The sequence below is a fragment of the Anolis carolinensis genome, chromosome 2 (genome assembly GCF_035594765.1).
Source record: "Anolis carolinensis isolate JA03-04 chromosome 2, rAnoCar3.1.pri, whole genome shotgun sequence".
In the NCBI taxonomy this organism is placed as follows: domain Eukaryota; kingdom Metazoa; phylum Chordata; class Lepidosauria; order Squamata; family Dactyloidae; genus Anolis; species Anolis carolinensis.
This window is the reverse complement of record NC_085842.1, coordinates 185693861-185721192: the sequence shown is the minus strand read 5'-3', so window position 1 is coordinate 185721192 and position 27332 is coordinate 185693861. Positions and strand designations below refer to the sequence as shown.

The window sequence follows — 27332 nt, the reverse complement described above, 5'->3', positions numbered from 1 at the left end:
CTTTCCGACCCACCACAAAACTATATGTAAACCGTGTTGTCGAAGGCTTTCATGACCGGAATCACTGGGTTGTGCATTTTCCGGGCTGTATGGCCATGTTCCAGAAACACTCTCTCCTGATGTTTCGCCCACATCTATGACAGGCATCCTCAGAGGTTGTGAGATATATCGGAAAAACTAAGCAAGGGAGGTTTATACCTCTGTGGAATAAGGTCCAGGTTGGGAGAAAAAACTCTTGTCTGTTGTGATTAATTGCCTTGATTAGCATTTATGGCCATGTCAGCTTCATTCCTGCCTGGGGGAATCCTTTGTTCTGAAGTGTTAACTGCCTCTGATTGATTCATGTCTGTAATTCCTCTGTTTTCAGGGTGTTGTTCTTTATTTACTGTTCTGATTTTAGATTTTTTTTAAAAAAATACTGGTAGCCAGATTGTGTTCATTACTTTATATGCTGGGTCCTAGAAAAGTGCACTTGGAAAGGACCAGGCACAGAGCTTTTTCTATTTCTGCCCCTGCCTTATGGAATGCCTTGCCGCCCTATATGCGAGCCATGCGTGAGTTAGGGCCTTTTACCCTAGCACTCAAGACCTGACTCTTTACTAGAGCTTTTAATCTATGTTAATTTTATCAATATTTGCATGTATGTATTTTTATCTGTTACAATTTTATCTTGTAAATCGCTTAGAGCATCTTGGATGGAGGGCGATTAATAAGTAATTAAATGATGATGATGATGATTTTCATGGTTTCCTCCTTTCTGTTGAAATTGTCCACATACTTGTGGATTTCAATGGCTTCTCTGTGTAGTCTGACATGGTAGTTGTTAGAGTGGTCCAGCATTTCTGTGTTCTCAAATAATATGCTGTGTCCAGGCTGGTTCATCAGGTGCTCTGCTATAGCTGAATTCCTTGGTTGGATATGTCTGCAGTGCCTTTCATGTTCCTTGACTCATGTTTGGGCAATGCAAGCGTTTGGTGGTCCCTATGTAGACTTGCCCACAGCTGCATGGGATACGGTAGACTCCTGCAGAGGTGAGAGGATCCCTCTTGTCCTATAGGTAAAACCTATGCGCAAACTCTGCTGGGCGATGCTCTTGGCAGGCGGGGAAAAGGGCCGAGGCGCAAACGGACACGTGGCGGAACCAGGCGGCATCCCTTTCGGCCTGGAGCTCTGCTTTTGAAGGGGGCCGTGAGACAGGCTCTGCGCAGAGGCTGCTCTCGCGTGACGCTTGCCATTAGGCAGCCTTCTCTCTCTCTCTCTCTCTCTCTCTCTCTCTCCCTCCCTCCCCCCCCCCCTCCCTCGCATCGCTCCTTCCCCGTGTCCGTCTGTCCGTCCGTGGGCGAGGCACCTGCGTGGCCATGAGTTGAGGCTGCCCTGGCCCCGCCAGCCCGGGGATAGCGCCATGCGGAAGGGGGCCTGGGCCGGGCTGCTGCTGCTGTTGCTGGCCCTGGATGGGGGGCGCGCGGGGGACGGCGGCCGCGAGAGCCCCGCCGAGTTCGATCGCCTTTACGCCGGCGCCGTCGGCCGGGCCGCCGAGCAGCTCTACGCCTTCAACTACAGCGCCCTCCCCGGCCAGGTGAGCCGCCCAGGGAGCGCCCCAGGCTCCTTGGGAAGCAGAAAGGCGAGAGAGAGGGAGGGAGGGAGAGAAGGGGCTTGAATGGGCCGCAAGGGAGGGCTGGGCAAGCAGTCAACTCACCTGAGCCCATCGCCAGGGAGCCCGGCTTTCCAGCCCCAGCCCTTTCCTCCCCGCTCCCCTTGCCATCTCCCCATCCCTCTTGGTAATATGTTTTCCTCATTTGAGAGACCAATCATCTCATTCCACTAGAGCAGTGGTTCTCAACCCTCCTAATGCCACGTTTAATACAGTTCCTCATGTTGTGGTGACCCCCAAGCCATAATTATTTATTTTATTATTTATTTACAGTATTTATATTCCACCCTTCTCACCCCGAAGGGGACTCAGGGAGGATCACATTATGTACATATAGGGCAAACATTCAATGTCCATAAACACATCTAACCGAGACAGAGACAACAGACAGACAGACGCAGAGGCAATTTAACCTTCTCCTGAGGGGATGTTCGATTCTGGCCACAGGGGGGAGCAGCTGCTTTATCATCCACTCTGATGGCATTTCCTCACTTCCTCATTCCAACGTTGTAAATTAGTTAAACTCCCCCCCCCCCCCACTTTTTATAAAATTATTTTCGTTGCTACTTCAGAACTGTCACTTTGCTACTGTTATGAATCGTAATATAAATATCTCATATACAGGATGTATTTTCATTCATGGGACCAAATTTGGCACAAATACCCGATATGCCCAAATTTGAATACTGGTGGGGAGGGGGATTGGTTTTGTCCATTTGGGAGTTGTATTAACCTACAATCAAAGAGCATTTTGGATTCCACCAACGATGGAAGTGAACCAAACGTGGCACACAGAACTTCCAGGAAAATACTGGAAAGGTTTGATGGGTTTTGGAGTTGTAGTTTACCTACATCCAGAGAGCACTGTGGACTCAAGCAATGACGTATCTGGACCAAACATGGCTTGGGGCCGGACTGTGGCGCAGGCTGGTAAACAGCTGCAGCAATAAATCACTCTGACCATGAGGTCATGCGTTCGAGGCCAGCCCGTGGCGGGGTGAGCACCCGTCAATTAAAAATAAAATATAGCCCCTGCTCGTTGCTGACCTAGCAACCCGAAAGATAGTTGCATCTACCAAGTAGGAAATAAGGTACCACTTATTAAAAAAAGTGGGGAGGCAGGTTTTACTAATTTACAACATTGGAATGAAGAAGTGAGGAAGTGCCATCAGAGTGGATGAAGAAGCAGCTGCTCCCCCCTGCCAGAATCGAACATCCCCTCAGGAGTTAAATTGCCTCTGAGTCTGTCTGTCTGTTGTCTCTGTCTCTGTTCGATGTGTTTATGGGCATTGAATGTTTGCCCTATATGTACATAATGTGATCCGCCCTGAGTCCCCTTCGGGGTGAGAAGGGCAGAATATAAATACTGTAAATAAATAAATAAATAGAATACTCAATACGCCCAACTGTGAACACTGGTGGAGTTTGAGGAAAACAGACCTTGACATTTAGGAGTTGTACTTGCTAGGATTTATAGTTCACCCAGGCCCGGTCCAACATGGAGGCCAGTGAGGCCCCCGCTTGGAGCGCAGGGTCCCCTGGGGCGCCGTTGAGGTGTCTCCCCCCTCCCCCCCCCCCCACGGGGATCACCGGCTCAGTTGAAGCCTTCCACCTTCCGCAGCAGTGGGCATGGCTCTCTCTCCCTCCCTGCTTCTCTCTCTCTCTCTCTCTCTCTCTGAGAGGTCGCAGAGAGAGAGAGAGAGAGAGAGAGAGAGAGAAGTCGCAGAGGGAGGGAGGGAGAGGGAGAGAGAGAGAGAGAGAGAGAGAGGTCGCAGAGAGAGAGGTCGCAGAGAGAGAGAGAGAGAGAGAGGTCGCAGAGAGAGAGAGAGAGAGAGAGGTCGCAGAGAGAGAGAGAGAGGGGGGGGAGAGAGAGAGTGAGAGAGGTTGCAGAGAGAGAGAGAGAGAGAGAAGTCGCAGAGGGAGGGAGGGAGAGAGAGAGAGAGAGAGGTCGCAGAGAGAGAGAGAGAGAGGTCGGGGGGAGAGAGAGAGAGAGAGAGAGAGAGGTCGCAGAGAGAGAGAGAGAGGTCGCAGAGAGAGGGGGGGAGAGAGAGAGAGTGAGAGAGGTTGCAGAGAGAGAGAGAGAGAGAGGTCGGAGAGAGAGAGAGAGAGAGAGAGAGAGAGAGAGAGAGAGAGGTCGCAGAGAGAGAGAGAGAGGTCGCAGAGAGAGAGAGAGAGAGAGGTCGGAGAGGGAGAGAGAGAGAGAGAGAGAGAGAGAGAAAGCAGGGAGGGAGGGAAGAAAGAAGGGAACCAGCACCAGCCTCTTTCTCTTTCTCCCTCTTAGGAAAAAAGTCTCTTCCTCGGTTTGGTTTTGCTCTTTCCAGACTTACCCAAGAGCCAGTTAGCCTTAAAGGGGAACAACTGAGGCAGGCAAGCCTTTCTAATGGGAATCCTTAAGAGCCAGAGGATATCCCTTTAAGAGATCTCTCCAGGAGGATTATGGCACCAGCTCACTTGCAACAGATTCAGTGCCATGTAATCATGTGAGTTGTAGTTTTAAAAAGTCCCTAGCCTTCCCTGCAGAAGAGAGCCAGTAGCATGCCAAACTACAACTCCCAGTTTTCTGTCAGATTGTTTTGGATTTCAACTCCCACAATTCCTAACACCAGACACGGGCAAAGTTTGCCCTTGCCTGGTATAGAAGCATTCTATTCTTTTTCCCCAGACATGCCAACAGTTTGTATATTAAGTGAGAAAATCCTGGGCATTTTTTCCTTTGATGCTAAAAGTGCATAGGTTGTTCAGCAACAGCCTACTGGCTGGGTTGCTATGAGTTTTCCGGGCTCTATAGCCATGTTCCTGAAGCATTCTCTCCTGACATTTTACCCACATCTGTGGCAGACATCCTCAGAGGTTATGGGGTCTGTTGGAAACTAGGCAAGTGGGGTTTATATATCTGTGGAAGGTCCAGGGTGGGAGAAAGAACTCTTGTCTGTGGGAGGCAAGTGTGAATGTTGCAATTGGCCACCTTGATTAGCATTGAATAGCCTTGCAGCTTCAAAGCCTGGCTGCTTCCTGCCTGGGGGAATCCTTTGTTGGGAGGTGTTAACTGGCCCTGATTGTTTTCTGTCTGGAATTCCCATTTTCTGGGTGTTGTTATTTATTTACTGTCCTGATTTAACTTTTCTTTAATACTGGTAGCCAGATTTTGTTTATTTTCATGGTTTCCTCTTTTCTGTTGAAATTGTCCATGTGCTTCTTGTGGATTTCAATGGCTTCTCTGTGTAGTCTGACATGGTGGCTCTTACAGTGGTCCAGCATTTCTGTGTTCTCAAATACTGGCTGTTAGGAATTGTGGGAGTTGAAGTCCAAAACATCTGGAGGGCCAAAGGTTGCCCATGCTTGATTTAGATCCATCTCAAAAAAGGGTATATTTGGCAATCCCTTTGGGTACGACCTTGGAAATATCTGGCTATAGTGCAAAATGTTCTCAAGTGTTGGGTTTTTGAAACTGCACAAGATGGCTTTAAGGCAATTTCTGCCCCCTCAGCCAAAACATATACAGCCAACTTCAGTAAGCTGGAAATAGTCTTAATCATGTATCCAGCTCAATAGCAGATTGTGATGGGAAAGTTCTGGAAAGTGCAGTATAGAGCAGGCATGGGCAAACTTTAGTCCTCCAGATATTTAATAATAATAATAATAATAATAATAATAATAATTGTTATTCTATTTTAGTTCTAACCTGCCCTCTCTCCCCAAAAGGACTCAGGGCAGCTTCCAAATGCAAAGGCAAATATTCAATGCCATATACAATAATAAAAACACAACACAATAAAGTCACAAATACATCATAGCTAAAAGTGCATATAAAATTGATTCTATAGGGAGGATAAATGATTGGATTTCAACTCCTACAGCTTAGCTTTCTCTGCCAATAATGGTACCATACCAAACTACAGCTCCCAAGATTCTGTAGCAGTGAGCCATCTTGGATATTGCAAGGGATGATTTTTATATTATTATTATTATTATTGACACAACGACGTTGTATGGCACAGCAAACAAGATAGATATGCTGGATTTCGTTTCACAAAACCACAAGTCGAACACTTCCCAAGTGTCTAGGACTGTGTGTTGTATTTTCGGATTATTATTATTATTATTATTATTATTATTATTATTATTATTATTATTAGGCTTTGCTCCTGGGAAGGTTCCTCCACTGTGGCTCCCTACTTATCTATCTACCTTTCCACATATTCTCCACATTGTGTGTATGTGTATGTATACATACACACACACACACACACACACATACATACATATACACACATACACAAACACATATGCAGGGACTATAACACACACACACATATATATTCTATTCACCTCTACATTCTACCTTTTATTTTTCAGTGATTGGTTTCAGGAGGGGGGGCACCAAAATGCTGCTTGCTTACACTTGGAAATTGCCTAGGGCCGGCTCTGAGTTCACCTACAATCAAAGAGCCCCTTGAAACCCACCAACAGTAGAATTGGGCAAATTGGGTTTTTGGTGGGAGGATTTGCTGCCTGTTTCCAAAAAGAAAAAGAAGGACAGACAAAGAGATGCTCAGCCTTCTCTGCCAAAGGGGTTCCTAAGACCATATGTTTTCTGATAGTCTTTGGCGACCCCTCTGACACCCCCTCACGATCCCCCCTAGAGGTCCCAACCCCCAGGTTGAGAAACGCTGCACTACAGCAGGTCTAGAGCAGGGATCCTGATGAAGCCCTCCAAGGTCATTTCCCCACTTAGTCGGCCGATCCTGAAATGACTTGAAGGCACAAAGCAGCAACAACAATCCAAATTCACTTGACTATCTCATCAGCCAAAATCAGGTCCATACATCCCATTGAAATACAGTGGAACCTCTGCTTATTTATTTATTTATTTGCTACATTTATATGCCGCCCTTCTCACCCCGAAGGGGACTCAGAGCAGCTTACAAATTAAATTTACATACAATATTATATTATTAGCATAGTACAATACTAGAAATAAATTACTATATTGTACTGTATCAATATATTGTGATATTACAGTAGAGTCTCGCTTACCCAACGTTCTGGATTATCCAACGCATTTTTGTTGTCAATGTTTTCAATACATCGTGATATTTTGGTGTGAAACCTCGTAAATGCAGTAATTACTACATAGCATTACTGTTTATTGAACTACTTTTTCTGTCAAATTTGTTGTGTAACATGATGTTTTGGTGCTTAATTTGTAAAATCATAACCTAATTTGATGTTTAGTAGGCTTTTCCTTAATTTCTCCTTACTATCCAACATATTCGCTTATCCAACGTTCTGCCGGCCCGTTTACGTTGGATAAGCGAGACTCTACTGCAGGGGTCCCCAAACTAAGGCCCGGGGGCCGGATGCGGCCCTCCAAGGTCATTTACCTGCCCCCCGCCCTCATTTATAATATAATATTTTATATCAGTTTTAATAATATAATATATTGTATATGCATATGATATTGATAATAACATTATCATTTTATACAATATAATACTAATAATAATACCATATAATAATATTAATTATATGTTATATATTACATATAATATTACAATATAGTGACATAGTTCAATATAGTAATATATAATGCTAGTATTTTGCTATGCTAATAATATAATATATTGTATGTACATACAGCTGCTCTGAGTTCCCTTCAGGGTGAGAAGGGTGGGATATAAATGTAGTAAATAAATGTAGTAAATGAATAAATAAATAATTTTGGACTTAGGCTTGCCCAAAGTCTGGATTGACTTGAAGACACACAACAACAACAATCCTAATTAACCTGACTATCTCATTGGCCAGAAGCAGGCCCACACTTCCTATTGAAATCCTGATAGGGTTATGTTGGTTAAAATTATTTTCATTTTTAAATATTGTATTAGTCTTTCATTGTTATTGTTGTTGTTTTGCACTACAAATAAGACATGTGCAGTGTGCATAGGAATTTGTTTTTGTTTGTTTTTTTCAAATGATAATTTGGCCCCTCAACAGTCTGAAGGATTGTGGACCAGCCCTCTGCTTAAAAAGTTTGAGTACCCCTGCTCTACTGTATTACTAATATTACATGTAAAATATAATATATAATTAATATTATTATATTGTATTAGTAGTATTATATCATATTACAATATAATATTATGAATATTATATGTATATACAATATGTTATAATTATTATATATTATTGTAAATTATATTGTGTGTGTGTGTGTGTATATATATATATATATATATATATATATATGTATACACACACACACACACACACACACATATGCTTAAGGCCGAAACTAACAAAATGAAGTTCAAAAACGGACAAATGCAGTACTCCACTTAAGCAGAAAAAATGGTATGCAACAAGTTAAACATGATCCAACAATGTCATGTGGCGGCTAAAAAAGCCAATGGGATTTTGGCCTGCATAAATAGGAGTCTAGTGTCTAGATCCAGTACACCTCTATTCTGCCTTAGTCAGCTCACACCTGGAATCACACTATGTCCAATTCTGGGCACTTCAATTAAAGGGAGACATTGACAAGCTGGAATGTGTCCAGAGGAGGACAACTAAAATGATCAAGGGTCTGGAGAACAAGCCCTATGAGGAGTGGCGTAAAGAGCTGGCATGTTTAGCCTTCAGAAGAGAAGCCTGAGAGGAAACATGATGAGGGCCATGTCTAAATATGTGAGGGGAACTCATAGGGAGGAGAGAGCAAGCTTGTTTTCTGCTTCCCTGCAGAAGGATTCAGAACAATGTCTTCAAACTACAGGAAAGGAGATTCCACCTGAACATTAGGAAGAACTTCCTCACTGTGAGAGCTGTTTGGCAGTGGAACTCTCTGCCCCCGGGTGTGGTGGAGGCTCCTCCTTTGGAGGCTGGATGTCCATCTGTCCGGAGTGCTTTGAATGCGATTTTCCTGCTCCTTGGCAGGGGGTTGAACTGGATGGCCCATGAGGTCTCTTGTGATTCTATGATTCTAACAGCATTTTAAGTTAAGAGCTGTTGCTTGGCATGGGTTTTGCTTTGACATACAAGCAGTGTTTTGAGTTAAGAACAATCGCTAGATGGAGCGCTAGTACCAGAGTACAGGGCTTTAGAGCTCAAGGGAGCAGACATGGTGCTTCGTGATCTTGTCCACTTTGGAAGTGCTGTCCGCTTTGCTCTTGTGTGCTTTGAGGAACTTTGGGTTAGTTGATCTTGTGTGGTTTTTATTCCTGGTATGTTTGGCTTCATGAAGAGAGAGGGGGAGAGAGAGCAAGAGAGGGAGGGAGGCTGGAATTGATTTGAACACCTACCTCATGGACAGCCATTCTCAACTTGCTTTCTTCCCTGTGGATTGTCCAATAGCTGCCATTCTTCAAACAGACATTTTTATCTGTCACAACAGATCTGCTAATTGATCAGATTAAGATACTGGATTCATTTGCCAGGGAACAAAACTTGCGACTCTGTAATTCCTAGTCCAAAATGTAGAGTCATGGATCTTTTTCTCCTCCAAGAATCGGAGAAGGTGTATTATTTCAGCTAAATGTTTTGAAGCAGTATACATTTGAGAGGCAGATGCAGAGTAACAGTGAAAGGGAATATATTCCTATCCTTAGACTATGGTAGGGGGCCACAGTGGCGCAGCAGATTAAACCGCTAAGCTGCAGAATTTGCTGACCGGAAAGTTGGCGGTTCAAATTCGCAGGGCGGAGTGAGCTCCCATTGTTAGCCCCAGCTTCTTCCATCCTAGCAGTTCAAAAACATGCCAATGTGGGTACTGCTTCGGTGGGCAGGTAACCATGCTCCATGCAGTCATGCCAGCCACATGGCCTAGAAGGCGTGTACAAGCTTTGAAATTGAGATGAGCCCCACTCCCCAGAGTTGGACTCAACTAGACTTAATGTCAAGGGGAAACCTTTAACTTACATATGGTGAAAAGGGTAAGAAGGACTCTAGAATGAAATTTTCATGCATGAAGCAAACTACATTGCTCCTTCTTTCTCTCCGTCCAGTATTGTGTGTATCACTCAATCACTGGCCACTTGATGTTGGGACTGGTGGATCACTGCAGCTTGATAAGGGAAATTTGTTTGTCATTATTCATCCCAGAAATGAATTTTGTATGGGTTGGTCCTGTAGCTGACAAACAGGTACTCGTCTTCCATTGTATTAATGTTAGAAAGAGTGCTGAACTGTAAAGGAGTCCGGTTGCTCAATTCACTATTTTTTCCCAATGAGTTCTACCGCTAGTGCCACCTATCTATTTTGTCGTAACAGCTTTTTTTATGAGGAGCCCAGGGTGTATGTGTGGGATTAACCAGATGATGGCCATGCTCACACTAAAGTTCTGTGCACAATAGGTGTGTCTGTGGGGGTGGTGTGTGTTATATATTGTATTTTATTGAATCTAAGGTGCACTTTTTCCCATTTGATTGTTTTAATTGCTATTAAACAATACAATTTTAATTGCTACCGTAGCACATTCCTGCATGTGGCACACAAACTACTAATGAAGGCTGCACCTTTTCATTTAATTTGTAACATTTTTTAAGTTTACACTTTAAAGGAGTTTGTTAGTGTTGGAATTGGTATTGGAAAGAATAAGCCAGATGTCCTGTAAGTGCTATTATTGTATTTTCAACTACTAATACCGCTGGTGGTTAATGCTGAGTTATAAGATGAATGGTTTGTTGGGAGGGTCTTGGAAAATAATTGCCCTCATTAGAGTCATGGAGAAAAGCACTTCCTCTTGAACCAACTCCTGATACTAAATGCTAAGACCTTATGAGTTGGATATGAGTAGTTACTGATCTGCATATACTGTCCTGAATTCAGCCATGAGTCCTAACTAGAGTAGATCCATTTAATCAATAGGACTTACCTACATGTTGACTAACTTTTCAAAATGTATTGAATGTTGTTTATTCTAGTTGAAACTAATCAACAGAATCCAAGCTATGTTCTCAGTAATATTTACAGGATTCCTATAAAGTAGGCTAGTGTAAAAGGCATAAGCCAGTGAGTCCCCAGGTAGCCTACAACTCCCAGAAATCCCAGCCAATTTACCAGCTGTTAGGATATCTGGGAATTGAAGGCCAAAATATCTGGGGACCCACAGGTTGAAAACCACCAGCATAAGCACTATTCTGGATCAAACCAAAAGTCTAGCTAGTCCAATATCAAGAAGATGCATGTGGGACGTACACTGGAGCAAGAACATGAAGGTATTATTGCACACGATCACCCCCACCCCTTCAAAAAAGAGAAACATAGTCCTGCCATCATGGAAATAATAGTTTCCCAAGGACGCGAGGCCAGGACAAACTACATTGGCCTCTGCCCCTCAAGTCCCCTTCGACCATCCCCAGACCAGCAGCAAATCCCCCAACTCCATTAAGCCCAGCTCACCATGCACGCACACATCCCAGCTCAGCTGTTCAGCCTGAGCTGGTCCACATCAGCGATCATCCAGAACTCTGCTGGAGATCGCTCTATGGCTCCATTAACTTCTAGTGCAATCACCCAAGTGAAAACCCAGCTCATAGATGACTACAGTGTACCGTGTACCTCCATAACTAGAGTATCTCCTATACAAAATATCATTTTTCCTATTTTTTCTTTTCTTTTTCCCTTCTGTGAATATGCACATGAGCATAGAGGAATGAATTAACAACAAATAAAGAGAATAACCTTTCCTGTCCTACATGTAGCCAAGATAAGACCCCTCTTCCCTCGCCCTTATTTTCACCTCTGAACTTATACTAAAACAGCACGTGAACTCTATTTTTATCTTATTTTATTATTTTTGAACTATATGAAATAGAAGGCAGACCAGAATGAATTCTAATCACCTCTTGAGCAATCTCAGCCATTCTAGAAATTCCTTTCACACCCTGTGTGGGAAACGTGGACAAGACCATAATCTGTTGGACAAAGAACCTTCCTGACAGCCATTGGGGGGCCATCCGCTTGTCACCCAGAAGTTCCCTGCAGGGGATCTCAGCTATCTGCTGGACAAAGACCCAGGAAGAGACTCATCTCCACTAGACATTTCTGAGACTTTTTCTTTGTCTTCTCAGCATGGGAAGATGTCTGGGGAACCCAACACTCATTGTCCTCGCATCTAGGACCCGGTGACTGCATATTCCCATCATTCATCTTTCCGGACTGTTATTGTTCTCAGCATTCCATTGCTACACACCCAGGATGGACTCTGCCTCCTGGAGACCTCCCCACCCCAGAAACCACCTCCATTAGCTCATTGGAGGCCCCAGGGCTTTCCAGTCCGACTGGAAGGGGATCCCTGGCTTCCTCCGCCAATTGCTTCCTCCGCCAATCAGTGCATGCACAGGCTAGGGCCCAACTCTCTATCAATCAGAGGCCTGAGAAATGCCAGCAGACTTTCTGACACTGACCAATCAGGGGAATGGGAGGGAATTTTGAACCGTAGCAAATTTAATGTATGGAAACGCTTATGTATAAAGACAGTAATTTCCGGAGAGAGTGCGGATGAACTCCCTCTGTCAGCTCCAGCTCCATGTAGGGACATGAGAGAAGCCTCCCACAAGGATGGTAAAACATCAAAAACATCCGCGTGTCCCCTGGGCAATATCCTTGCTGACAGCCAATTGTCTCACACCAGAAGCAACTTGCAATTTCTCAAATCGCTCCTGACACACAAAAAATGCATAAAGATGCCTAATTTTTTCTTGTGCTTTAGACATGTGCTCTTTGAGTACCCACTGCAGTCAGGCCTGTAGCAAGGGGGGGGGGGGTTAGGGGTTCAAACCCCCCCCCCCCCCCGAAATTTTTCAGGTTATAAAAAAAACCTGGGTTACTCATGAATTTTAACGGTTAACCAAATCCCCATGCTAAGTCTATGAGATGCAAAACATTAAGAGTCCCTCCTGGCACTATCTCAAGCAGATATTGACAGGTTTGTATTGGGGGAGGGGGGTGCTAGGGGTTCAAACCCCCCCTCCCCCTGAAATTTTCAAACCCCCTCCCAAAATTTTTTTCTGGCTACGGCCCGGATTGCAGTACAAGTGTGCCTTCTGCAGGTTGAGTAAAACTTCTGTCATTTGTCTTCATCTTAGTGAGATCCTGATTTCTGACACAACATTCGCAGTTAGCAGAGCTTGCCAGACTTCCCTCAAATTTTCGGCTTCAAAGGCAATAACAGCCTCCTTCTTGTATTCCCTAGAAATGAGTACAGAAAGAAATTGGAATGAATTACACTAGTAATAACTGATACTATAAATGTCTGATTACCTTCTAAATTTCTGACTGTTGTTACATATGGTGCTAGTGCATCCCATGGCTGAGTTTTGTATTGTGCAAGGCAGTTCTTCTTTAAACTCCCATCAGTCAATTTCACTGGATGATCCTCGGTTCTAGTATATTATGAGGAAAGAACACCTTTGTCTTCTACACAGCTGTCATATCAAAGCACAATCATTTCAGCACCAGGTAAATTTACTTGTGTGCAGAATGTATTGTTACTTTTCTGCATTATCACTATATATGAGGTGCTTTGTCAGCTTGGTCTCTCACACTTCGCCTCCCTTGCAAACTTGCCTGCTTTCTGTAGCCCTGGCTAGTTTATCTCAAATGCTGGTGAGGCAAGTTACCATATATTCAGGAAACAACTCAAAACTTGGCTGTGCAAGCAGGCATTAGACAAATGACAGCAATATGCAAGCAGCTAAAGGAAACCAGGATCGATGCAATGTTTAAATGTCTTAACGCTTAATGTTTTAATGCTTTATGGTTATATTGATGGTTTGTATTGTTTTTAATGATTTAATTTATATGATTTAATTTAATATGTGATTGCTTTTAGACTTGCAATGTTCTTTTATATGGCATTGAATCTTTGCCATTTACTATGTTGTGAACCTCTTTGAGTAAGAAAAGTGGTATATAAATCATCATCATCATCATCATTTAATTACTTATTATCGGAGACCCCAGATGGCGTAGTGGACTAAGTGACTTGAAGGTTGGGTTGCTGACCTGAAAGCTGCCAGGTTCGAATCCCACCTGGGGAGAGTGTGGATGAGCTCTATCAGCTCCAGCTCCATGCGGGGACATGAGAGAAGCCTCCCACAAGGATGGTAAAAACATCAAAACATCCGGGCGTCCCCTGGGCAACGTCCTTGCAGACGGCCAATTCTCTCACTCCAGAAGCAACTCTGGTTGCTCCTGACACAAAAAAACAAAAAACAAAAAAAACTTATTAATCGCCCTCCATCCACGATGCTCTAGGCGATTTACAAGATAAAATTGTAAAGGATAAAAATATATACATACAAATATTGATAAAATTAACATAGGTTAAAAGCTCTAGTAAAGAGCCAGGTCTTGAGTGCTAGGGTAAAAGGCCCTAACTCACGCATGGCTCTCATATAGGGCGGCAAGGCATTCCATAAGGCAGGGGCAGAAATAGAAAAAGCTCTGCGTCTGGTCCTTTCCAAGTGCACTTTTCTAGGACCCGGTACATAAAGTAAGTCTCGTTGGGATGGTCGTTGCAACCTCCGATGATGGGAGAAGGAGAGACGGTCCCTAAGGTACGATGGGCCCTGGCCGTAAAGAGTTTTAAAGGTCAGAACTAGCATCTTATATAGACCACGGTAAATGAAATAAGCAAATAAATAAATATATGAAAAGGCCTGTCTCAGGGGAGGGGGGCACTGGAGCTCAACTTCTGAATTGTCCTGGACTTAAATGTGGAGGTCATTTGAGCCCTATGGTATTCTTCATCATGGATGGACAGTGGGTAGTATATTAAGAAGAAGATCTAAATAAAGCCCCCCTTGGAATGAAAGAAAGAGCATGTCCCCTAGTAGCAGGACTCACTGTGTAATCTTTAGGCCTAGGACTCTTCTACATTGACACTATAATGCACCAACTACAGAATCTAGTCTCAAATTGCTCTGTGCCCCCCCCCCCCCCCCTTATATCCAGAAGAGATGTGCACCAGTGCTCCAGAGGCATAAAAAGTGGAGAGGAGGAAAAGTGACAATTCAAAGTAGAGGTAATCAGTTATTCTCCCCAAGGTGTCAATAAGCCTAATTGAGGCATGTTTTGAATCCTACAAACTGTTTCACCAAGGGCAGGTGTCTACAATGTGGTCCACAATCTACAGAGCTGATTTCATCCTGGAATCTGAGATATATTGGGATCTGCTGCCTTGGGTTTTCTGACGACTTTAATGCATTTGCTATGTATCTTTTAATTCATGCTGCCGTATGCATTGATGGAGTGTATGTTGCAATTTCAAATTGGTTTGGAGCTATATTAAATAGTCAGGGTAGATGGGGCCCCGAGTGCTGATTTAAAAAAACAGATAAATCTGAACGATCACTTAAAAGAACCAAAAGTGAACCAACACTGCATTCATCTACACCAAAAGTTTTTATTTTTAGTAAACATTTCCAATTCCCTAAGAGTACAGCGTGGCCCTTGCTAAAATAGAACTATATTTAGTCCTGGCCTTGTTTGAACTTTGGTTTAGTTAGACTGTCTAGTTTATATTGAAATATGCTATAACTGCTGCTTGTTTTTGTTTTTGTTTTTCACTAGGGCTGCATGGCTCTTGTGTCTGGATGTGGCAGTCTTGATGGGTGCCTGAGGTCTTTTTGAGTATACGTAGCAAGATTTTAATAATGTCCTTCCTCATTCAGATGCCTTTTTTAAAGGCAGTGCCACATGTTGTCTGATTTATTGGAGCTATTTATTTTCCTTTCATCTAACGGCTGTTTTCGTATGCGTTTATTTCCTGTATGTACTGTTGAACCTGGTTTTGGATATTGCTCTGATGAGCCAATTTTGTTGGTGTGGTATGGAAATTTTCTAAACATGATTTTGCTTAATTGTTTAAATTGGATTATTCTCTTTGCTGAAATACTCTTGGAATTTCAGAACTTTGAATAGACCTGCTTTGTTTGTAATCAACCTGAATATCAGTTGATTTGTAGCAAGCCCTTTTCATCTGAAATCACACATCTCATGCAGAAAATGATGTGTTTGTGATATCTAAGGCCCCTTCCACACAGCTGAATAAAATCCCACATTTTCTGCTTTGAACTGGAATATATTTATTTATTTATTTAATTTATATACTGCTCTTCTCCCCCAGGGGGAAACAGATATATGGCAGTGTGGACTCCCAGTTCAAAGCAGATATAGTAGCATTTTCTGCCTTGACATTCTGGGTTATATGGCTGATTGGAAGGGCCCTTAGAAGCACAAGGGATATATACATAATTTTCCAATAAACATATTTTAAAATTGATAAATACTGTTAAAATTATTTTTTTACTATTTTATTCCGTTTACTAAATATAATAGAAATTAATCTATTATTCTAATCATTGCATGGCTAAACAGCAAATTGGGACATTTTCCTTATGCCTTTGGAAGAAAGCAACAATACAAATTTGCAAATTCCATCATCTCAGCCATTAATAAACAAGTTCAATCGCTTTCTTCTCCTGTTTTTTTATTGTAGGTATTAGCTATGAATATGAGCTAAGTGGACATTTAGACAATAATGCTATTGAATATTATTACTGCTGATGGGTCCAGGAACTGCACTAATTAAGTTAATTAGCAATGCAATGTTATGTATGTTTGCTTAAAATTAAGTCTAAATGTGTTAAACTGAGCTTTTACTATTTAGCAAATGTGTTTAAGATTGTAGAGTAAGTATATAGATAGAGAAAATATCTATCCCTCTTCTTCACAAACGTGTAGTATATATAACCCCTGTAGGAGTGCGTGCTAGAAAGCTCCAAGAGACTGAGATTCAATTGCCTAGTGTACCTATGCTGGCATAGGTATTATTAGTTCAGTAGTTCTGGTGGCAGCAAGAATACAATGGCAGTATGGTGAATATGGGTGAGGCACAGAAAACAGGTGAGAAAGCCATGGGTGATTGAATCCATGGATGCCGAAACTGCATATGGAGAGATAACTGTAAATTTGGCTTCTTTTAATGCTAATTATACTTTTTTGCTCATCAATAGTCTTCTTAACAGATGCAAAGTCATTTTTCCAGTGCAAAGTATTTTTCTAATGACCGCTGGACAGCTTTTATGAGTTACATGCCAAAGGAAGGCACAGTGAAAACAGGCCGAACTTGCTCTGTCATGACTGAGGGTGAGGCAGTACTTGATCCCTTCCAAGTGAAAAAATGACTTATACATGTTGAAATTTGTTTTCTGAATGTAGGTTAAATTGAAATTCTAAATTAAGGGTCTGTTATGAAAGTAAAAGGAGCAGGTACATTGTATTGAGTTGTTTCGATGAAAAGAAAACAACAGTTGGCAGGAGTTGTGCTCAACTGGTTTCAATTGGAGGAAATTATATATTTTTATCTACAACTGAAGTTGGAAAGCAAAGTGAGAGCATTTTAATCTAATTCAAAACTATTGTTTTCACATATGAAAATAATTTGAAAAGTAAGTGAACTATCTGGCATTCACATGAATATCTACTGTGACAAAGCTGAAGGTCTTGTGTTATGGTTGAGCCTTCTGGCTCCGATACTAGGAGACGAGGTCGTAAGACTCCTCGAGAGTCAGACTCTTTTGAGGAGCGTGAAAGGAAGCGGCTCCGGGACTTATTTGCAGAACCAACTGACGAAGACTCCTTCGAGGGTTTTACCGAGGGAATGGAGGAAGAGATGGTTAGCTCAGAGGAGGATGACATGGAATGGACTCGTGTGAGGGAGGATTTGGGTGTTCCTGGTAATGATAGCATGGGAGGCGACTGGCGGGTTGCAGGATCGGACCCGTGGACGGGCTGGAGGGATGGAACGGGATCCACAGCTGGGGATGCTGTGGGGCGTAGTCAAAGGTGTGTTAGTTCTGATGAGGATGATGATGAGGAGGCACCTGGAATTAGGATAGCAGCTGACAGCGATGAGGAGTTATGAACTGGCATAAAATGGGGTTTAGAATCAATGGCTAATTGCGTTGGGCAAGGTAATCTGGACGAACGCTTGGGCTCTTGTTGGGGAACTTCCTGAAGACAGGTGTGATTCGTTTGCTGTATACGTAAGTTACCAAGGACACTGGGCATAGACGGCGGGAGGAACTGTGTGGGCTTTTCCTGTGCAACTTGTGTTTAATCTTGATGGCTTGGACCTCCGTCGTCTTTTTGACGGACATTATTGACAACTCTGGATTGACGCTGGACTGACTGACTGACTACGACTCTGGACTAACCCTTCTGTGGCTATCGGTGGAACTTGTGGAACCTAGACGTCTGCATTTGGCTTTCGACCTCGGACCGGATTGGGACCCCGCTGACCGTCGTTACCCTGATTGAAGTGCCTGGACCTGGTTTTCGCCCGTTGCACGGAGGAGCAACAGCCCGAGTTACTTCTCATAGAATCATAGAATCATAGAATAGTAGAGTTGGAAGAGACCACATGGGCCATCTAGTCCAACCCCCTGCTAAGAAGCAGGAAATCGCATTCAAAGCACCCCCGACAGATGGCCATCCAGCCTCTGCTTAAAAGCCTCCAAGGAAGGAGCCTCCACCACGGCCCCGGGGAGAGAGTTCCACTGTCGAACAGCTCTCACAGTGAGGAAGTTCTTCCTGATGTTCAGGTGGAATCTCCTTTCCTGTAGTTTGAAGCCATTGTTCCGTGTCCTAGTCTGCAGGGCAGCAGAAAACAAGCTTGCTCCCTCTTCCCTATGACTTCCCTTCACGTATTTGTACATGGCTATCATGTCTCCTCTCAGCCTTCTCTTCTGCAGGCTAAACATGCCCAGCTTTTTAAGCCGCTCCTCATAGGGCTTGTTCTCCAGACCCTTAATCATTTTAGTCGCCCTCCTCTGGACGCTTTCCAGCTTGTCAACATCTCCCTTCAACTGTGGTGCCCAAAATTGGACACAGTATTCCAGGTGTGGTCTGACCAAGGAAGAATAGAGGGGGAGCATAACTTCCCTGGATCTAGACGCTATTCCCCTATTGATGCAGGCCAGAATCCCATTGGCTTTTTTAGCAGCCGCATCACATTGTTGGCTCATGTTTAACTTGTTGTCCACAAGGACTCCAAGGTCTTTTTCGCACACACTGCTGTCAAGCCAGGCGTCCCCCATTCTGTATCTTTGATTTCCATTTTTTCTGCCGAAGTGAAGTATCTTGCATTTGTCCCTGTTGAACTTCATTTTGTTAGTTTTGGCCCATCTCTCTAGTCTGTCAAGATCGTTTTGAATTCTGCTCCTGTCTTCTGGAGTGTTAGCTATCCCTCCCAGTTTTGTGTCGTCTGCAAACTTGATGATCGTGCCTTCTAACCCTTCGTCTAAGTCGTTAATAAAGATGTTGAACAGAACCGGGCCCAGGATGGAGCCCTGCGGCACTCCACTTGTCACTTCTTTCCATGATGAAGACGACGCATTGGTGAGCACCCTTTGGGTTCGTTTGCTTAGCCAATTACAGATCCACCTAACCGTAGTTTTGTCTAGCCCACATTTTACTAGTTTGTTTGCCAGAAGGTCGTGGGGGACTTTGTCGAAGGCCTTACTGAAATCCAGGTACGCTACATCCACAGCATTCCCTGTATCGACCCAACTCGTAACTCTATCGAAAAAAGAGATCAGATTAGTCTGGCATGACTTGTTTTTGGTAAATCCGTGTTGACTATTAGCAATGACCGCATTTGTTTCTAAGTGTTCGCAGACCACTTCCTTAATGATCTTTTCCAGAATTTTGCCTGGTATTGATGTGAGGCTGACGGGACGGTAATTGTTTGGGTCGTTCTTTTTTCCCTTCTTGAAGATAGGGACCACATTCGCCCTCCTCCAATCTGCTGGGACTTCTCCCGTTCTCCAAGAACTCTCGAAGATAATTGCCAGTGGTTCTGAAATAACTTCCGCTAGTTCCTTCAGTACTCTTGGGTGTAGCTGATCTGGCCCTGGGGACTTGAATTCGTTTAGAGTGGCCAGGTGTTCCTGGACAACTTGTTTCCCTATTTGGGGTTGGATTTCCCCCAATCCTTCTGTAGCTCTTGAGTAGCAGAGGGGAATCTGCTGCTGGGTTTTGTGTTCATTTTGACCTTTTGTTAACCAGTTTTTGTTTGTTTAATTGCCAGGCTGAAGTAAGCACCTTTGTTTTAATCCGGATTAAACTTCTGTTTAATCCGGTTTATTCTTTTGAACTATCTAGACTCAAACGAAGTTATTTTTGTTACTTTTCACACTGAAGACAAGTGTTTGCCTAGTCCTTTGTTTCCTACGGGCAATTTTTAGTTCTGTAACCTCAATAAACTGTGTTGTATTCTACTTGGAGCGTTCTGTCTTTGACAGATTGCCCAACGCCCTAAAAAGAAAGTTTTTCTAGTGAGGTTTCCACGTCAAGAAGACGATGGAGGAACTTAAGGCCCGTTTTGACCAGCTGCAGGCTGCATTTTATGCTGCACAAGCAGCACAGCCAGCTAAAGGACATGTAATGACTCCGGAGCGTTTTGATGGGTCTCGAAACAAATTGCCCACTTTTTTGGCACAAATTGAACTTTATTTTTCTCAGATTAGCGCACAAGCTTTTCCTACGGACACCAGTAAGGTGGCATTTATTTTGAGTCTGTTGACCGGTCCTGCGGGACAATGGGCCACTAATTTGATTTTGGGAAATGACCCAGTCAAGGACAATTTAGATGATTTCAAGAAATTACTATCTGACACTTTTGGGGATCCCCTCCGTATGGAGAATGCTAGCTGGGCTCTGTATTGGTTAAAACAGGGAAAGGGGTCTGTTTTGGATTATTTAAATAAGTTTAACTCTTTTCGTCATCAACTAGACTGGGGAGAGAACGCGTTTATGCTTTTGTTTATTGCTGGTTTGAATGATTATCTCCAGGATGAATTGGCGCGTTTAGAGCCGGCAGAAAACTGGGACGCTTTGGTGGCTAAAGTTTTGTGTTTAGACGCCCGGTTCGAATCTCGCAAACAGTCTAGAGCAATGTATGCGCCATCTGTATCTGCGCCTAGGGCACCTGTGGCAAAGGGAGAGGAGCCAATGGAACTCGGGGTGTTTAGAAAGTTGTCAACGGCAGAAAAAGACCGTAGAAGGCAATTGGGATTATGTTTGTATTGCGGGACTGCTGGGCATTTTGCTAGAAATTGTAATGTTAAGCCTTCTCAGCTTTCGGGAAAAGGTCAGCCCTAGTGCGACGTGAGTCCAACGCATTAGGGCTTATAAAGCAGTCACTTGAGGGGAAGAAACATGTTTTTGTACCCATTTCCTTATCTGTTGGGGGAAAAGAACTTGCTTCTACTCTGGCACTGCTGGACTCAGGGGCTACGGTCTCGTATGTGGATGTTGGGTTTGCGAGGAAGCATGGGCTTCCTACAGTACGTAAAACATGTGATATATGGGTGGAAGGAGCGGACGGGAAACTACTGGAGTCTGGGGTGGTTAATCGTGAAACCTCAGAATTAACGTGGGAGGTACAAGGGGTAACTGGAAAGTTTGTATGGGACATTACACGGTTGCCAAGATACAATGTAATCCTTGGAATGGATTGGTTAACTTTAGTAAACCCTCAAGTGGATTGGGTGAATCGTACTATAGCTTTTAGAAGACAAGGATGTTTTGCTTTAAATTCCTCTCAGAGTGACATGGAGGGTGTACCTACTGAATATAGGGAATTTCAAGATGTGTTTTGTAAGAAGGAAGCGGATAAGTTGCCGCCTCATAGGCCATACGATTGCGCAATTAGATTAATAGAGGGCGCCAAGTTACCAGCAGGAAGGTTGTACGCTTTAACGGTGCCAGAAAGACAAGCCTTGAGGGAATTTCTTGACGAGAACCTAGCCAAAGGGTTTATTCGCCCATCTAGCTCTCCAACTGCTGCACCTGTGTTCTTTGTGGCTAAAAAGACAGGGGAGCTTAGACTAGTATGCGATTACCGGGTTCTTAATAAACACACCATTCGTGATAGATACCCGCTACCTTTGATTTCGGAACTATTATCGAGAGTGCAAGGAGCGAAGATCTTTACTAAACTTGATCTACGGGGGGCATATAACTTGATTAGAATACGGGAAGGTGACGAATGGAAGACGGCATTTAACACGTGTTTCGGATGTCACGAGTTCCGTGTGATGCCTTTCGGATTATGCAATGCACCTGCTGTCTTCCAAAGATTCATAAATGATGTATTTAGGGACTTAATTGATCAATTTGTAGTGGTTTATTTGGACGATATATTGATTTTCTCTAAGGATGAAAAGGAACACCAGCAGCATGTAAGGCAGGTATTACTACGTCTACGGGGTAATGGGCTTTTTGCTAAGGCTTCCAAATGTGTATTTCACGTGTCTGAAGTTGAGTTCCTGGGACATGTAGTTTCGGGAAAGGAACTAAAAATGGACCCGCACAAAGTTGACGCGGTCAACTCGTGGCAAGAACTCAAGTCTAAAAAAGATGTACAGCGATTCTTGGGATTCGCTAACTACTATCGAGAGTTCATCCCAAACTTTGCCAAACTTACTGTACCTTTAACACAACTCTTACGTAAGAAGCAGCCGTTTGTATGGGGACGGGAGGCTCACGAAGCGTTTCTACAGTTGAAATCTAGTTTCCAAGCTGACAATATACTAATCCATCCAGACATTGATAAACCGTTTATAGTAGAAGCAGACGCTTCTAGTTATGCGTTGGGGGCTGTATTATCTCAAAGGGATTCATCAGGGACTTTGCGTCCCTGTGGATTTTACTCCAGACAACTAACACCTTTTGAACAAAATTACACCATCTGGGAAAAGGAGTTGTTGGCTATCAAGGTGGCGTTTGAGGTGTGGCGGCACTGGTTAGAGGGCGCACGTCATCAAATTGTGGTCAGATCTGACCACAAGAATTTAGAACATTTACAAACTGCCAAGAAATTGAATCAACGTCAGATTCGATGGGCCTTGTTTTTCTCTAGGTTCAACTTTAAGGTTCAGTTTGTGGAGGGGAAGGTAAACCTACGGGCGGATGCATTATCTCGTAAGCCTGAATTTAAGACTTGCGAGCAGTCAGTGTGTCAGACAGTATTGCCTACTGCCTCTTTATGCGTGCTAGAAAACGAGGCTGGTTTACATGCCCAAATCCTAGAGGCTCAGAGGAACGATAACTGGACGCAAGAGCAACTCATATTACTCTCAGTAGGAACCCGTACGGTGTTGCCTCATTTACAGGACCAGGAGGGAGTATTGGTACGTAATGGACAGGTTTATGTACCAGCGGGTGCTCTCAGGTTGGAAGTCATTAGGGCACATCATGACGAACCGATGGCTGGGCATTTTGGCAGGTTTAAGACTGTACAACTCATTACTAGAAACTATTGGTGGCCTAAAATGCGACAAGACATTCTCCGTTTTTGTGATAGCTGTGCAGTATGTCAGCAGAGTAAGACGCCTGTCGGGCGCCCTAGGGGATTACTATCTTCTTTGCCCGTTCCTGAGAGACCATGGCAGATTATTTCCATGGATTTCATTTCTGACTTGCCTAGATCTGGGGGTTATACATGTATTTGGGTGGTGGTGGATCTATTTTCTAAAATGGCTCATTTTATACCATGTTCAACAATTCCAGCGGCTCCTACATTGGCTTTACTTTTTACCAAGCATATTTTCTGTTTGCATGGGGCTCCTGAGGTTATTATTTCTGATAGAGCTCCTCAATTTGTGTCTCGTTTTTGGCGGCACTTCCATGAGTGTTTGGGAACCAAATTGAATGTCTCCTCTGCTTTTCACCCTCAAACGGATGGACAATCTGAGAGGGTTAATGGGTTGTTGGAGCAGTATTTGCGTTGTTTCTGTTTAGAACAACCAAGTGCTTGGGTAAAATGGTTGTCGGTGGCTGAGTTTGCTTATAATAACGCTGTGCATACATCTAGTCAACACACGCCATTTGAGTTAACTTATGGCTTTCATCCGCGGGGAGGGGTGGCGCCGTCGACTAATGTGGTTTCCTCTGATCCGGTGTACCGTTCCTCTGAAATGGCTGCCTTACATGATGTTGCTCGTCGTTTGTTATTAGAAGCTAAGGCAGCGCAAAAGACTCAAGCCGACCGGCATAGACAAGCCGGGGAGGAGTTGGAGGAAGGGGATCTGGTTTGGTTATCCTCTAAATATATTAAACATACTGGGGGAAAGTTTGCGCCACGGTATTTGGGACCTTTCCCTGTTGTTAAAAAGATTTCTTCTGTGGCATTTAAATTGCGCTTGCCATCTTCTTTTAAGATCCACCCTGTCTTTCATCGTTCTTTATTGAAGTTAGATACTTCTGGGCGCCGTAACACTGTAGCCGAGGAGATCACTGCTGTGTCTTCTCCTGTGGAGGAGGAGGCCTTTGTGAGAGGGGATAGTGTTATGGTTGAGCCTTCTGGCTCCGATACTAGGAGACGAGGTCGTAAGACTCCTCGAGAGTCAGACTCTTTTGAGGAGCGTGAAAGGAAGCGGCTCCGGGACTTATTTGCAGAACCAACTGACGAAGACTCCTTCGAGGGTTTTACCGAGGGAATGGAGGAAGAGATGGTTAGCTCAGAGGAGGATGACATGGAATGGACTCGTGTGAGGGAGGATTTGGGTGTTCCTGGTAATGATAGCATGGGAGGCGACTGGTGGGTTGCAGGATCGGACCCGTGGACGGGCTGGAGGGATGGAACGGGATCCACAGCTGGGGATGCTGTGGGGCGTAGTCAAAGGTGTGTTAGTTCTGATGAGGATGATGATGAGGAGGCACCTGGAATTAGGATAGCAGCTGACAGCGATGAGGAGTTATGAACTGGCATAAAATGGGGTTTAGAATCAATGGCTAATTGCGTTGGGCAAGGTAATCTGGACGAACGCTTGGGCTCTTGTTGGGGAACTTCCTGAAGACGGGTGTGATTCGTTTGCTGTATACGTAAGTTACCAAGGACACTGGGCATAGACAGCGGGAGGAACTGTGTGGGCTTTTCCTGTGCAACTTGTGTTTAATCTTGATAGCTTGGACCTCCGTCGTCTTTTTGACGGACATTATTGACAACTCTGGATTGACGCTGGACTGACTGACTGACTACGACTCTGGACTAACCCTTCTGTGGCTATCGGTGGAACTTGTGGAACCTAGACGTCTGCATTTGGCTTTCGACCTCGGACCGGATTGGGACCCCGCTGACCGTCGTTACCCTGATTGAAGTGCCTGGACCTGGTTTTCGCCCGTTGCACGGAGGAGCAACAGCCCGAGTTACTTCTGTAGCTCTTGAGTAGCAGAGGGGAATCTGCTGCTGGGTTTTGTGTTCATTTTGACCTTTTGTTAACCAGTTTTTGTTTGTTTAATTGCCAGGCTGAAGTAAGCACCTTTGTTTTAATCCGGATTAAACTTCTGTTTAATCCGGTTTATTCTTTTGAACTATCTAGACTCAAACGAAGTTATTTTTGTTACTTTTCACACTGAAGACAAGTGTTTGCCTAGTCCTTTGTTTCCTACGGGCAATTTTTAGTTCTGTAACCTCAATAAACTGTGTTGTATTCTACTTGGAGCGTTCTGTCTTTGACATCTTAAACACCTATGGGGGCAAGATTTGAAAACAGCCTCTATATTTTGAAGCAAAATACATAGTATGGCTTTTTAATAGTCATTCTTATAGGTTATCTAGATAGGTAAAAATAGTCCTTGCCTCATTTCTAGCGCTGTAGGAATACACATATGTCCACTTTCATAGTAAAAGTACTTCTTTTAGGCAATTAAAAAACAAAAAAACAAACTTTGCTCTGCAGTTTTAGGGAAAATGAGATTTTTCACAGATGTGTCAGGATCAGAGGCAGAATCGGAGGGGCGTGTGAGAGCTAATTGGAGGGTAGGACATATTAATGGGTGATTCCGTAGTCCAGCAAACTGTATGTGCGTTGCCCTTTTTACTTTTTTAAACATTCAGTTCATATTATCAATAGTTAGCAGTACTTCGTGAATGGAGTATTCTTTTCAGAACTAGCATGTGCATGCATGGATCGAAGGTGGTCACAGAACATGGCAGGAAGTATCCCAGAAAGGTTTATCTTGTGTCAACTTTTTTTACTTCAATTAATGTACCTTATTTCATTGCATAATAGTTGAATTTTTAATCCCTTTTTTCGTTGTATGACTGTTACTTGATGGTGCCTTGAAGGCTTATGCAAACTAGGTAAACCACGATCCGTTTCAGTGTCCTGGATTTTGATGGGGGGATCCCGATCTGTTTTTCAGGAGCCTCCCAAATTCAGGAAGACAGAAATCCGTTTCCAATCTGGGAAGCCAAAAGATTTGTTTTCTGTTTGGGCCATTATAGGGAGGACTTCCCAGACTCCCCTTCCCGTCATTTTAAGCATTGCTTGTCCTTATATCCTTCATTAATACCTGGATGAAAAGCATCAAAGTTAAGATATCTTTCTTTCTGTGATCCTTTCCCTTCTGTCTATAGAGGAAACTGGGTTTAATGCTTTGTTAAATCTGTTTCTACTCTAAAGGCATCCACACTCTCTCCATGCATCAGGCAGTTTTTCAAGGCATTTTAAGGAAGCTTCCCATTCCCCAGGGAAGGAAGAAGGATCGACTTGGAGGTATCCTACCCTGGGCTTCCTTTAAAAAGCCATCTCTTCTCTCTTGATTTGAAGGCACTGGAGTGGTGCCTTTTTCTTCTTCGCGCTTTTCCTTCTAGCGGCTGCCTCCTTCCCTGCACTCTACGTGCAACCAAAAGCAGCTGATTTTTGACAGCCACTGTTCTGTTGCAGCTGTTAAAAAAATGGCAGCAGAGCCCATGCCATTACAAGCTTCTGAACCAACCGAACAAGCCAGAGGCAAACATCCGTAACGAATCTGTGCATAAACCTAGTGCCTTGTGTTCACTGCTTTTTTAAAAACTTGTCTTACCTTTGAGACGAGGAAGAGGAAGGAGGGAGGGAGTGTTTGTTTAAACTGTATTTGAGGAAAGTTTTGGTTTGTTTTTTCTTCATTTAAAACTACTTGTGACAGTTAATTCAAGGAAAGGGGGGGAAACCCCAATTTTGAGACCCAAGAGTGGGGATGCAATAGTTATATGATTACGACTATTATGCAGTAGAACATAGTACTATGTATGCACAAGTGAGTGGGTGACTGAGAAAGCAAGTCCAAATACTTCCAAGGGTGCATCCAGCCAGCACCTAAAGTGGGCACCCTCCCGCATTTTCCCCTGGGGCACCCAGACGACATCTTAGGGAAAACAAATGTTTTCAGCACAAAGTAGGAAAATCAGGGGCAGTTCAAGTGTTATGCCAACTACGCAATTGCTGAAGGCGCCGTCCTGTAGAGTGTGCCCTTGAATGCGAGCCCCTCGCAGGGGAGAGAGCGTGCGCGCTAGTAGTGGCTGTGGCCTTGGCGGAAGGTCTGGAGGCACTGGGCTTTGGCAATGGGGCCCTCTCGACTCGGAGCCGGGACTCAGAGCCAGGCCCAGGCGGAGGCGCAGCGGTGTTTGCCCCCTCTTCTTCCGCCAGCCCGTGTATGAGAAGCCACCGCTGAGCCAGGTGACGGAGCTGGGCGGCGTCCTCTCCTTCTCCTCCTCCTCCTCTTCCTCGTCTGAAGCCTTGAGGGGAGAATGGGCCTGGGAAAGGAAGGAACTCTTAAAAGGCAAAAGGCGAAGGCGGGCGAGGGGAGCGGGCGGTGCTGCACCGGGGGCTGCCTGCCCTTGCCCCTG

At 44.0% G+C, this 27332-nt stretch overlaps 1 protein-coding gene across 5 annotated transcripts in view; it reads left to right on the top strand.

Annotated features, from left to right (window-relative positions):
* Positions 1-1100: 1100 nt before the first annotated feature.
* Positions 1101-27332, top strand: part of sidt1 (SID1 transmembrane family member 1) — a 111371-nt gene continuing 85139 nt past the window's right edge. The window contains exon 1 of one of the 5 annotated variants that reach the window (XM_062971313.1): positions 1101-1576. In XM_062971313.1, coding sequence (XP_062827383.1) covers positions 1403-1576 — 174 coding nt within the window. In that variant the 5' untranslated portion in view covers positions 1101-1402. Of the gene's footprint in view, positions 1577-3961; positions 4132-27332 lie in introns of those variants that run through there. The other 4 variants (XM_062971312.1, XM_008120473.3, XM_008120474.3 and 1 more) reach the window with 4 other exon arrangements.